General features: G+C 43.2%; 2 protein-coding genes across 3 annotated transcripts in view; one reads left to right on the top strand and one right to left on the bottom strand.

The window, feature by feature from the left end:
• Nucleotides 1-5,655, top strand: part of ldah (lipid droplet associated hydrolase) — a 58,209-nt gene extending 52,554 nt beyond the window's left edge. For both annotated transcript variants that reach the window (XM_084309442.1, XM_084309443.1), the window contains exons 6-7: nucleotides 811-893; nucleotides 2,217-5,655. In XM_084309442.1, coding sequence (XP_084165568.1) covers nucleotides 811-893; nucleotides 2,217-2,408 — 275 coding nt within the window. In that variant the 3' untranslated portion in view covers nucleotides 2,409-5,655. The remainder of the gene's footprint in view (nucleotides 1-810; nucleotides 894-2,216) is intronic.
• A 3,759-nt stretch (nucleotides 5,656-9,414) lies between these two features.
• LOC311225144 (growth/differentiation factor 6-A-like) lies at nucleotides 9,415-11,431 on the bottom strand (the record flags this gene model as incomplete). The annotated part of the gene is made up of 3 exons (XM_084310348.1): nucleotides 9,415-9,812; nucleotides 9,879-10,263; nucleotides 11,138-11,431. 3 exons carry the CDS (start codon nucleotides 11,429-11,431, stop codon nucleotides 9,415-9,417), a joined length of 1,077 nt encoding a protein of 358 aa, XP_084166474.1.
• Between the last annotated feature and the right edge of the window lie 620 nt (nucleotides 11,432-12,051).

The raw sequence follows: 12,051 nt of genomic DNA, 5'->3' as shown, positions 1-12,051 counted from the left end.
CTTCAGCTAACGCTATGTACATGTTTTGTCTCTTCAGCTAACGCTATGTACATGTTTTGTCTCTTCAGCTAACGCTATGTACATGTTTTGTCTCTTCAGCTAACGCTATGTACATGTTTTGTCTCTTCAGCTAACGCTATGTACATGTTTTGTCTCTTCAGCTAACGCTATGTATGTGTTTTGTCTCTTCAGCTAACGCTATGTACATGTTTTGTCTCTTCAGCTAACGCTATATACGTGTTTTGTCTCTTCAGCTAACGCTATGTACATGTTTTGTCTCCAGCTAACGCTATGTACATGGTTTGTCTCTTCAGCTAACGCTATGTACATGTTTTGTCTCTTCAGCTAACGCTATGTACATGTTTTGTCTCTTCAGCTAACGCTATGTACGTGTTTTGTCTCTTCAGCTAACGCTATGTACATGTTTTGTCTCTTCAGCTAACGCTATGTACATGTTTTGTCTCTTCAGCTAACGCTATGTACATGTTTTGTCTCTTCAGCTAACGCTATATACATGTTTTGTCTCTTCAGCTAACGCTATGTACATGTTTTGTCTCTTCAGCTAACGCTATATACATGTTTTGTCTCTTCAGCTAACGCTATGTACGTGTTTTGTCTCTTCAGCTAACGCTATGTACATGTTTTGTCTCTTCAGCTAACGCTATGTACGTGTTTTGTCTCTTCAGCTAACGCTATGTACGTGTTTTGTCTCTTCAGCTAACGCTATATACGTGTTTTGTCTCTTCAGCTAACACTATGTATGTGTTTTGTCTCTTCAGCTAACGCTATGTACGTGTTTTGTCTCTTCAGCTAACGCTATGTACATGGGCGGTCAAGAAATGAGGAAGGTCCTGGAAAGAGACAACGTGACCATAAAGCAAAACCTGGACAAGGTGATGAAACGTTTATCTCGTACTTTGTACTACAGTAGTCACACGTCTCAGTGGTGCATACTTGATTGATTGATTGATTGATTGATTGATTGATTGAAAACTTTATTAACAGATTGCAGAATGGGTACAATACAGTACAGCTCTATTCACACAATTGTTATTGGGGATGCAGACCAGAGAAAGACTTTCGTCTTGTTTACATCAGGGTCCCCCATACTGTACACCAGACTGGCTATACGCCACTCGCACTGCATTTTGATCAGGGATCAGATGTTTGTCCATAAACTACAACTTTAGGACAAAACATGCTGATATAAATCACACTGAATGAACACCACCGCTGTCCAGAAGTAGTCATTACCTTCATTAAAGGTCCAGGTAGAGACATGAGGACATACTGTGCATCTGACTGAAGGAAATAGGCCTGAGAACAAGATCTGACTTTTCACAACAGTGCGAACGCTCAATGACGACCAGTGTTGGAAAGTAATCGCTTTACTCAACATGATGCACTAACAAAACAAACCTTGACTTAATATGATGCACTAACAAATAGGGGTGTAAATACTTGATTGACGATTCGATTCGATTACGATTCTCCAGGCAACGATTTAATGCATCATGAAATCTCTTTATTTGACCACAATTCGATGCGATGCGATACATTTTCGATCGGTTAATTCCCCCAAAAATTGTGAATACACAAATGTGGCTGGGGGAACTGATTCGAAAAAAATCGACAAAAAAAAAATAAAAAATGTGAAAAGGAAAATTCTAAATCTATTCTAACATTTTCAAATCGATGCAGTTGAATCGTCACCTTAGGATTGATGCATTGTTACACCCCTACTAACTACTGCCAACAGTTTTGTATACAGCAGGCCAAATACCACGTTGGTCAATAGGAGCGATCTGTGCTGCTGAACCCCCTCCCCTCGGTTCTATTTTTGGTGATCGGGCCTTCTCACGCCCTGCACCCCGACTCTGGAACTCCCTCCCTCAGACCATCAGAGACTCCCCCACACTCTCCACCTTCACATCCCGCCTCAAAACCCACCTGTTCTCCCTAGCCTCCAACCTCCCCACCCATAACCCCCCCCCCCCCCCCCCCCCCACCTGTTTGATGCTTGTTACTGTGGCTCTATGTTTCTGTGTATCTCATGCTGCTTTCCCCTGTTTCCCCCCGTGGTCTTATGTTCCTTTTTTGTTTCTTTGTTTTACTTTGTTTCTCTGCCTACTGTCAGCGACTTCGGGTTCTTGAGAAGCGCTACTGTATATAAATAATGAATTATTATTATTATTTATTATTATTTTCCTCCACAGCTCGTGTTCTACTTCGGCGCCGCGGACCACTGGTGCCCGGTGACGTATTACCAGGAGCTGAAGCAGGACTTCCCCGGCGGAGACATCAGGCTCTGCGAGAGGGGCTTCCGCCACGCCTTCGTCCTGGACGCCGGGAGGGAGGTGGCCGGCATGGTGGCGGAGTGGATCCGGGGCGACCTGCTGAGGACCTGAGTGAGAGCTCCTCCACCTCCGATTCCTCTACCGCGAAGATCGGCGGTTTAGCGATACGCTCGCCGCAAACGCGCCCGAGTGTTTAGAATAATAATAATAATGAGAAAAAGGAACATTATATCTCGTTATTGGCGCTCAAGCGTTTGCTCTCAGAAACGAGATATCTTGTTATTGGCGCTCAAGCGTTGGCTCTCAGAAACGAGATATCTCATTATTGCCGCTCAAGCGTTGGCTCTCAGAAACGAGATATCTCGTTATTGGCGCTCAAGCGTTTGCTCTCAGAAACGAGATATCTCGTTATTGGCGCTCAAGCGTTTGCTCTCAGAAACGAGATATCTCGTTATTGGCGCTCAAGCGTTTTCTCTCCGAAACGAGATATCTCGTTATTGGCGCTCAATGAGTTAACAGGGTTTGCGAGTCGGATGTTGTCGTTGAACTTGATGAAGCAGAAAATTATTCTGTGTTCTTCATGAGCTGACGACTTGAATGAGTTGAGAATGAAAGTTAAATGCGGGAATTAGTACCAAGATTTTTTTGAGAGTGAGAACTGGTCAAAGATAATTATTGTCGCGACTTTGTCAAAGGTTGTAATTAATCAATATTAATCTAAAATGCCAAAATACCCCAAAATAAGATGGAACCCTAAGGCTGTGCAATGTCTACCTCCACCCTAAATGCCAACATTTACCAGATGTTTTATTATTTAAAATAAATGTTTTAACCCTTTCACTGCCGCACTACCAAACGGTTAACCCTTTCACTGCGACAATACAGACGGTTAACCCTTTCACTGCCACACGACAGCAGGTTAACCCTTTCACTACCACACTACAGAAGGTTAACCCTTTACTATCACACTACAACCATCTGTAGTGTGATAGTAAAGGGTTAACCGTCTGTAGTGTGGTAGTGAAAGTTAAAATGAACCACTTTTTTTTGTGTTTTTGTTTTTAACAGTGCATTTACAGAATACTAGTCTTTGCATAGTTATGCAGTAATCACAATGTGCAGCTGAAAGCCTTTGAATTGAACTGGTCATCTCAGACATTTCTCATGCCTTGTGGTTAAACGGCGCTAACTGATGAACCTGATAACTGCATTGTTTTTACATCATCAGATCGCTCGTATTCACCGTAACCTCCTGTATAAGTCTGTTTAATAGTTTAACATATTAATATATTAACCAGGGTTCGCACAAGGTCCTTGAAGTGCTTAAAGTGCTTGATTTCTTTTAAAAAGAAAAAAAGTCAAGGCCTGGAATTCCTTGAAAACAGATTTTTTTTAAATAAGGTGCTTAAAAAGTCCTTGAAATTCAAATCATGGTCATCCATGATAAAATAGTTCTGAATCAAGAAATATAAAAAAAATTATCTAAAGTGTAACTAATTGTCAGAAATTGGTTTTAAGCCATAAATATTGGATCTGATTTTCTATTCAATAAAAAACAGCATTTAAATGCCATTTTAAAATGGAAAATAGTGCTTAGAAAAGTACTTGAAAGTCCTTGAATTTCATTTAGCTGTGGAAACCCACATAAAATATGATATATTTAATAGTTTGCACATATTCATTTCAAGTAATGAAATGAATCAGTGTGTGGTGATATCAGCAGGGCTTTGGACCAAAATGTATTTTAAAGGAACACGCCAACATTTCTTGCCTCTAATTTGAGAGGGATTGTTCTCTTCAGACATGAATACTGAATAATATACCGTAATTTTCTGACTATAAGACAGAATTTCCCCCATTTTTCAACCCTGCGGCTTATAGAACGGTGCGGCTTATATGTGACGGTAAAATGGTAATGTCTCAGTTTCCCCGGGACCCACTTTTTCCCCCGAGCAATTATGTTGATGTATATTTAATAATGTATATTATCAGATATCATAGAATTCTTCCATATCTCTGACACTCTAAACGTATCCCAAAACGACATACTGCACCGTTAACAGTCATTTAATTTCAAATGTGATTTTATATTGCCTTTTGAATGACAACATTTTAAAGCGGTTAACTTTCTGTATATTTCCAATTAGGGCTGAATAATATATTTAATTTATATTGATATCGTAGTATGAAAGAACGTAATGTGATAGATTAGAAAGGCTGCAATACAGGCTTTTCTTTATTCATCCAAGTTAAATAACACTGGAAAACCACATAGGTTGCACCCTAAACCTAGAAAGATACATACAGTATAAAACTTCAGAAAGTTGAATACCTCCTGTATTCAATCAATGTGTAACAAATCATGACCTTTCATTGTTTCGTTTTTTTAACCTCTTAAGCATCGGATGGCCCCACATGTCGCGCCACTTTGTGCTCGTCTGTCGGCTCCGGGCTGCATTTTTCACTGATCAACCAATACATTGTTTGAAAGTGAAATTTTACTCGCGCGTCGGGAATTAATGGAAGTGGACGGCCATTTTGGATAATTACGCTGAATTATACACACATTACAAAAACCTTTGTGAAACACTAATTTTCCGTGGGATTTTTTAAAACTTTGGACCTGTACTAGTACTACAAGACTTCAGGCTATGGAACCGTTATGTTTTCCAGCTCCTAGCTCTCAGCTGGAACTTAAAAACAGGTATCTGGCAAGTGGCAACCACTAAACAGAAATGTGGGTACACAAAACCTTTACTTCAGTGTGTTCAAACCTCTGTTACTCTACAGTATGTATATGTATGTGTAAGAAACTTCAGATTATTACCTTTCAAAAGAGACCAGACTCGTGCATGTGCTGTACGTATATAAAGTATAAAGTATAATAAATCGCAAATTACTTTGGGTATGCAATCCTCAAAAACGAAACAAAAAAAAATAGCCCCATTTTTGCCCGATGCTTAAGAGGTTAACAATGTATTAAGACGTGATTTTTAGAATCTCATCATTTGCTGACTGAATGTCATTGTTTTGTCACCTGCTGTGAAATGCAATAACCTGTACATGTAAACCCTGCCAAGAAATACTCACTAAATGGGGTTGTTTGTGTCCTTGTGAATATATTCAGTACATTCCAGTGTCAGGTGAGCTGAACAGAGTATAAATTCGCCCCAAACACTATAGTACATGTGATCCATGGTTGTGTTATTTCCACTGGTACCTCTGGGGGGGGGGGGGGGGGGAATCACCCCCGTTCCACTAACTGTGTTCTGAAATCCTGGCGACGTCAGTCGAATGGAATCTGATGTGAAGAAGTCATTTTATGAAAATAATAAATCATACATTGTTTTAATTTTCACCAGACGTTTGACCCTCTTTTAAACACAAACTAAGGCACTTGTTTAAAGATATAAATATGATACTTATATTATTTAAAGATGCTGTAAGTGGTATTTATTTGTTTAAATAAGTGTTAAAAAGCTCTACATTCTGACAATAGTCACGGACAGTCTGGTCAGTAACATGGGTCTCCCAGTCCCTCCTGCTCTGCAGTAAACAGCCATCACTGATATAGAGTGTCTGGTCAGTAACATGGGTCTCCCAGTCCCTCTGCTCTGCAGTAAACAGTCATCACTGATATAGAGTGTCTGGTCAGTAACATGGGTCTCTCAGTCCCTCCTGCTCTGCAGTAAACAGCCATCACTGATATAGAGTGTCTGGTCAGTAACATGGGTCTCCCAGTCCCTCCTGCTCTGCAGTAAACAGCCATCACTGATATAGAGTGTCTGGTCAGTAACATGGGTCTCCCAGTCCCTCCACTCTGCAGTAAACAGTCATCACTGATATAGAGTGTCTGGTCAGTAACATGGGTCTCCCAGTCCCTCCGCTCTGCAGTAAACAGTCATCACTGATATAGAGTGTCTGGTCAGTAACATGGGTCTCCCAGTCCCTCCACTCTGCAGTAAACAGTCATCACTGATACAGAGTGTCTGGTCAGTAACATGGGTCTCCCAGTCCCTCCACTCTGCAGTAAACAGTCATCACTGATATAGAGTGTCTGGTCAGTAACATGGGTCTCCCAGTCCCTCCACTCTGCAGTAAACAGTCATCACTGATATAGAGTGTCTGGACAGTAACATGGGTCTCCCAGTCCCTCCTGCTCTGCAGTAAACAGCCATCACTGATATAGAGTGTCTGGTCAGTAACATGGGTCTCCCAGTCCCTCCACTCTGCAGTAAACAGCCATCACTGATATAGAGTGTCTGGTCAATAACATGGGTCTCTCAGTCCCTCCACTCTGCAGTAAACAGTCATCACTGATATAGAGTGTCTGGTCAGTAACATGGGTCTCCCAGTCCCTCCACTCTGCAGTAAACAGTCATCACTGATATAGAGTGTCTGGTCAGTAACATGGGTCTCTCAGTCCCTCCACTCTGCAGTAAACAGTCATCACTGATATAGAGTGTCTGGTCAGTAACATGGGTCTCCCAGTCCCTCCACTCTGCAGTAAACAGTCATCACTGATAATATAGTGTCTGGTCAGTAACATGGGTCTCTCAGTCCCTCCACTCTGCAGTAAACAGTCATCACTGATATAGAGTGTCTGGTCAGTAACATGGGTCTCCCAGTCCCTCCGCTCTGCAGTAAACAGTCATCACTGATATAGAGTGTCTGGTCAGTAACATGGGTCTCCCAGTCCTTCCACTCTGCAGTAAACAGTCATCACTGATATAGAGAGTCTGGTCAGTAACATGGGTCTCCCAGTCCCTCCACTCTGCAGTAAACAACCATCACTGGTATGGAGTGTCTGGTCAGTAACATGGGTCTCCCAGTCCCTCTACTCTGCAGTAAACAGCCATCACTGATATAGAGTGTCTGGTCAGTAACATGGGTCTCTCAGTCCCTCCTGCTCTGCAGTAAACAGCCATCACTGATATAGAGTGTCTGGTCAGTAACATGGGTCTCCCAGTCCCTCTGCCTTATTCATGTTTCTACACTAGAAGATGCTCAGGAACTGGAGATAACTATTTATTACGTATCTTAACTTGAAAACGGGTAAAATTTGACCCTAACACGATAGGGGGAAAACAAATCGAGAAACCATCCAATTGATTGTATTGTATCGTGTGTGTGTGTGTGAATAAATTCATTAATTTAATTAATTCATTCATTCAAACAATTCAAACTAAATATGAATGCAGTATTTATTCAAACGGACCTGTACAAAAATAAAGTGAACATACATTTGGAATATGAACTGAGGGTGTACATAACAATTTTCAAATATATAAATATATTATTACTGTATATACTACTTGAAAATCAAAAACTGTACAGAAATTTACAATTAAATATGTAGACCTTTATAGACGATAGTGTACATACAGTGCATTTCACACGAACGTATTTGAATTCGATTTTACGTTCCAAAATGACATGCCCACCATTTTACGAACATCACACATAACTAAACACCTGCACCACTGTCTGGAAAATAACACACAATGACGGGAAAATCACTGAGTAAGTGGAGAATCTCACGTGATTTGTTCTCATGATTGAGAACAGCCATTACTTACAAGGAACACTGCGTTCACACTGCAGAGGAAAGTGGCCCAAATCTGATTTCTTTGCTCTTATGTGACTCAGATCAGATGATCACAACGTTTTACATCCATCTTCTTTATTGTTAATTTCACATGCCGTTCAGTTCACAGGGTTCGCACAAGGTCCTTGAAGTGCTTAAAGTGCTTGATTTTTGACCAAATAAAGTTCCTTAAACAGCATATTTTTTAACCAGGTGCTTAAAAAGTCCTCGGGCATTTGAAAGATAAGATTTGGCACAATCCATAAATGTGCGAATTGGCTATAATAAGGTAATTTATAGGCCTGCTATTCTATATTCTATAATAATATTTCAAATTGCATGTGTCTGGATTTGGCAGAATTCAGTACTGTATCTACAAAACATTCTGTTTAATTATCTTGCCTTTATTCATTTGCTTAGATTTTCTGTACATGTGATCTCAAGAAGGTACTGAACGAGCTCAGTGGCAATTTTTCATTGCTGGTCATTTTATGCATGGTGTTATTCACCGTCAAAGATGAAAAGAAAAATCATGATTCATATTCTCCTTTGTTTCATCACAATTTAAGCAAGCCTAGTAATAGACACAATATTTCTGACACTGGGAATACATTCACTGAGGTCCCTAGATGTCCCTAGATACCAAGAACATGCAAATGGACCTTGTAGAAGTGGAGCAATATTCCATTTACTTAGGTATGTATTTTAGGCGGATTTTCAGAAAATAGGGCCTCCGGGCTTTAAGAGGTTAAAGGATCCCCATTAGAGACACATGAAAGAGCCTCCAGTCTTCCTGGGCTCCTGGACAAAACAAATACAATACAAATGTACAACTAAAAATACGAATTAAAAAAGAAAACAAAACTCATAAATAAAAAATGTATACAAATATACAAATTCACATTATAAAATCGAACATTCCAGTCAAAAAAGAAAACGATGGGTCGACCCGGGTTCGTCTCCCGAACCCGACGTACATTTGCCACATGCCCCCCCCCCCCCCCCCCCCCCCCCCCCCCATATCGTCTCCCGTCCTTCCTCTCCTCTGCTCTCTGTCGGTCATGTCTGACCTGGAAAAAAGCTGTAAAAATGCAAGAAAATAAATAAAATAAAAATGATAAAAAAAATACACAGATAACAGTTACATACTTGACTCGGTACCGCTCCGCCGCTACCGGCACCCGCAGCTCTCCACCACCATGTCCTCGTCGTACCGCTTCTCCGCTACCGGCACCATGTCCTCGTACCGCTCCTCCGCTACCGGCACCATGTCCTCGTCGTACCGCTTCTCCGCTACCGGCACCATGTCCTCGTACCGCTCCTCCGCTACCGGCACCATGTCCTCGTACCGCTTCTCCGCTACCGGCACCATGTCCTCGTACCGCTCCTCCGCTACCGGCACCATGTCCTCGTATCGCTTCTCCGCTACCGGCACCATGTCCTCGTCGTACCACTTCTCCGCTACCGGCACCATGTCCTCGTACCGCTCCTCCGCTACCGGCACCATGTCCTCCTCGTACCGCTCCTCCGCTACCGGCACCCGCAGCTCTCCACCACCATGTCCTCGTACTGCTTGTACACCACGTTGTTGCCCGAGTCGATGTAGAGGATGCCGATGGGGCTGAGCTTGGCCGGCACGCAGCAGCTCGGCGGCACGCCGGCGTCCGGGTCCATGGAGCTCACCAGGGTCTGGATGATGGCGTGGTTGGTGGGCTCCAGGTGCGAGCGCAGCGGGAAGTCGCACGCGCCCCCGCAGTGGTGCGCCTCGTAGTCCAGCGGGGCGATGATCCAGTCGTCCCAGCCCAGGTCCCGGAAGTTCACGTGCAGCGCTCTGCGGTGGCAGCGGGTCCGACTCCGGCGGCCCGCTGCCCCGCCTTTCCCTCCGCCACTGACGCCTCCGCCACTGACGCCTCCTCCTCCTCCTCCTCCTCCTATCGCACCCCCTCCTCCCCCACCGATGGCACCGAACGACCGGTTCGACGACAGTGCCGTACGTCGTTGCCGCCGCCGTCGATGCCGGCGCTTCCCTTGGCGAACGGCCGCGTTTCGGGAACGTTTTAAAGGTAAGCCCGGGAAGCCGAAGCTTTGTGCCGTCGTCGTCTTCATCTTCTCCCGGATCTCCGTGAACAGGTGGTTGTCGTTCCCGTCGGCGTGCGAGAAGGCGACCAGCAGGGCCTTCTCGTGATGCGGCCGCCCGTGCCGTGCCAGCCCCAGGGACCCAGGGGGGGGGTCGGCCACCTCCTCTCCCGTCAGCTCGGACACCGCCAGCAGGTGGAAGCAGACCCGGGCTGACCCGGGTCCTCCGCCGTGACTCCTCCTCGCCTTCACGCCGGCCCAGACGTCGAACACCTCCCACCTGGGTAGAGCGCTGTCCAGAACCTGCGTGTTCCAAGGTTCAAAACAGATAATGGGCAAATGTTCTTTTAAATTCTGGGGAGCCACAAATTGGAATTTGCTACAGTACCTTCACAGCTCAAATGCATCAGTAGCCGCCGACACAATTTTAAGAAAAAAATCATGGCTCCTCAACAATGTCAAAAAATTGATTTTAAATGCATGAAAATGTCTGATACATTGCTGTCTGTGGCTACATTTGTACTGCATTTAAAATGTGCATGTCTATGTAGTTTGTCAAATTGTTATTTATGGTCATGTTTTGTATTGCTTGTCTGTCTGAGACCAAGGACCACAAAGGGATGTCCCGATCCGATCCCGTGATTTTCTGAAGATTTGGATCGGGGGGGAAAAAAGATCTGGATTTTACTGAGGCCTTAGTTTTGGTTTTAAATTGCATATCATCATTCATTTATTTATTGTCACACAGAGCAGAAGAATTTTGTAAAAACAAACCAATAGTATCCAGCTGCAGAACGGCAGACCAGCCACACTCTCAGACCCAAACGCATTTCCTTTGATTTAATTATACATCAAATGATTTACCGTATGTCAAGGATTGCAATGCCTCGATTGAATGAAGTTAACTTTTCACCTGGATAACGTCAACATTCAGGGTGAATGTAATGTGAGAAATTGCGATAAAAAAAAATATTTATATTACAAAAAAAAAATTGATCTGATCGGGAAAGATCGGTATCGGTAGATACTCAAAATCACATGATCGGGATCGGGAGCAAAAGAATTTGATCGGGACATCCAATGGAAATAAGTCTTGACTTTGTTGTGTAGCATCCTTGACGTTTTTTTCTGGAATCTTGTATTTTTTTTTTAAATGTCTAATAAAATAAAATCAAACCTCCACGGTCCTGGAGGCCAGGAGCTGCCTCCTCCTCCTCCTCCTCCCCGAGCCGCCCTCCGGAGAGCAGGCGTACAGGAGGATGCTGTACAGGTTCCCGCCGGCGGTCGTCGGCGTCGGCAGGAGGTCCGGCACCGGTGGCTTCCTCAGGATCCTCAGCTCCGCCCCTATCACCAGGCGCTGCTCCGGCAGGCTGGACAGGTCAAAGACGTACCGCTGGCCGCCGCGCCCCCAGGACGCTTGATCTGTGGACGGGGGGCAAAGACCGAGTCGTCCGCGTTTACCTTCTTCCATGTTTTGATTTGATTTGATTTGATTTGATTACAGATCCCCATTAACTGGTGCCATAGCAGCAACCAGCTAGTCTTCCTGGGGTCCACACACAAAAAAAACATACAAAAACAATTATTATTGCAAAACAAAATGATTAAAAGTCAGTACTCAACACACAATGCATAATGAAACTAACAATTAAGATGGCTAAAATTACATGCAAGCAAAGAAACAGAAAACAATATACAATTTAAATACAATTTAAGATTATTTTAAAAAGTGAATCTACTGTAAATGCAGCAGAGGTTTTGAGGCAGGTTATTCCAAAGTTAATGATCTAAAAATAAAATGTAGAATATGATAAGCTAATTTCCCCAAATGTTGGCGTGTTCCTTTAATCGAATAATAACGTCAAATGAGCACCGAATCTATTCTATAAAAAAATTCATAGTCAATAGTTAATTATATTGTTTACACTGTTTATTTTTCAATTATTTTATATTCAGAACTAATTATATTGCCTATATTATGTCTTTCTACTACCCTGCCCATATCTGTACCCCCCCCCCCCCCCCCCATGCTACTATAACACCCGAATTTCCCCAAGGGGGTCAATAAAGGATTCTCATTGTATCTTATCT

This window comes from Notolepis coatsorum (genome assembly GCF_963971535.1).
Source record: "Notolepis coatsorum genome assembly, chromosome: 3".
Lineage (NCBI taxonomy): Eukaryota > Metazoa > Chordata > Actinopteri > Aulopiformes > Paralepididae > Notolepis > Notolepis coatsorum.
The sequence above is the reverse complement of the archived record's forward strand: the minus strand, read 5'-3'. Positions and strand labels throughout refer to the sequence as shown.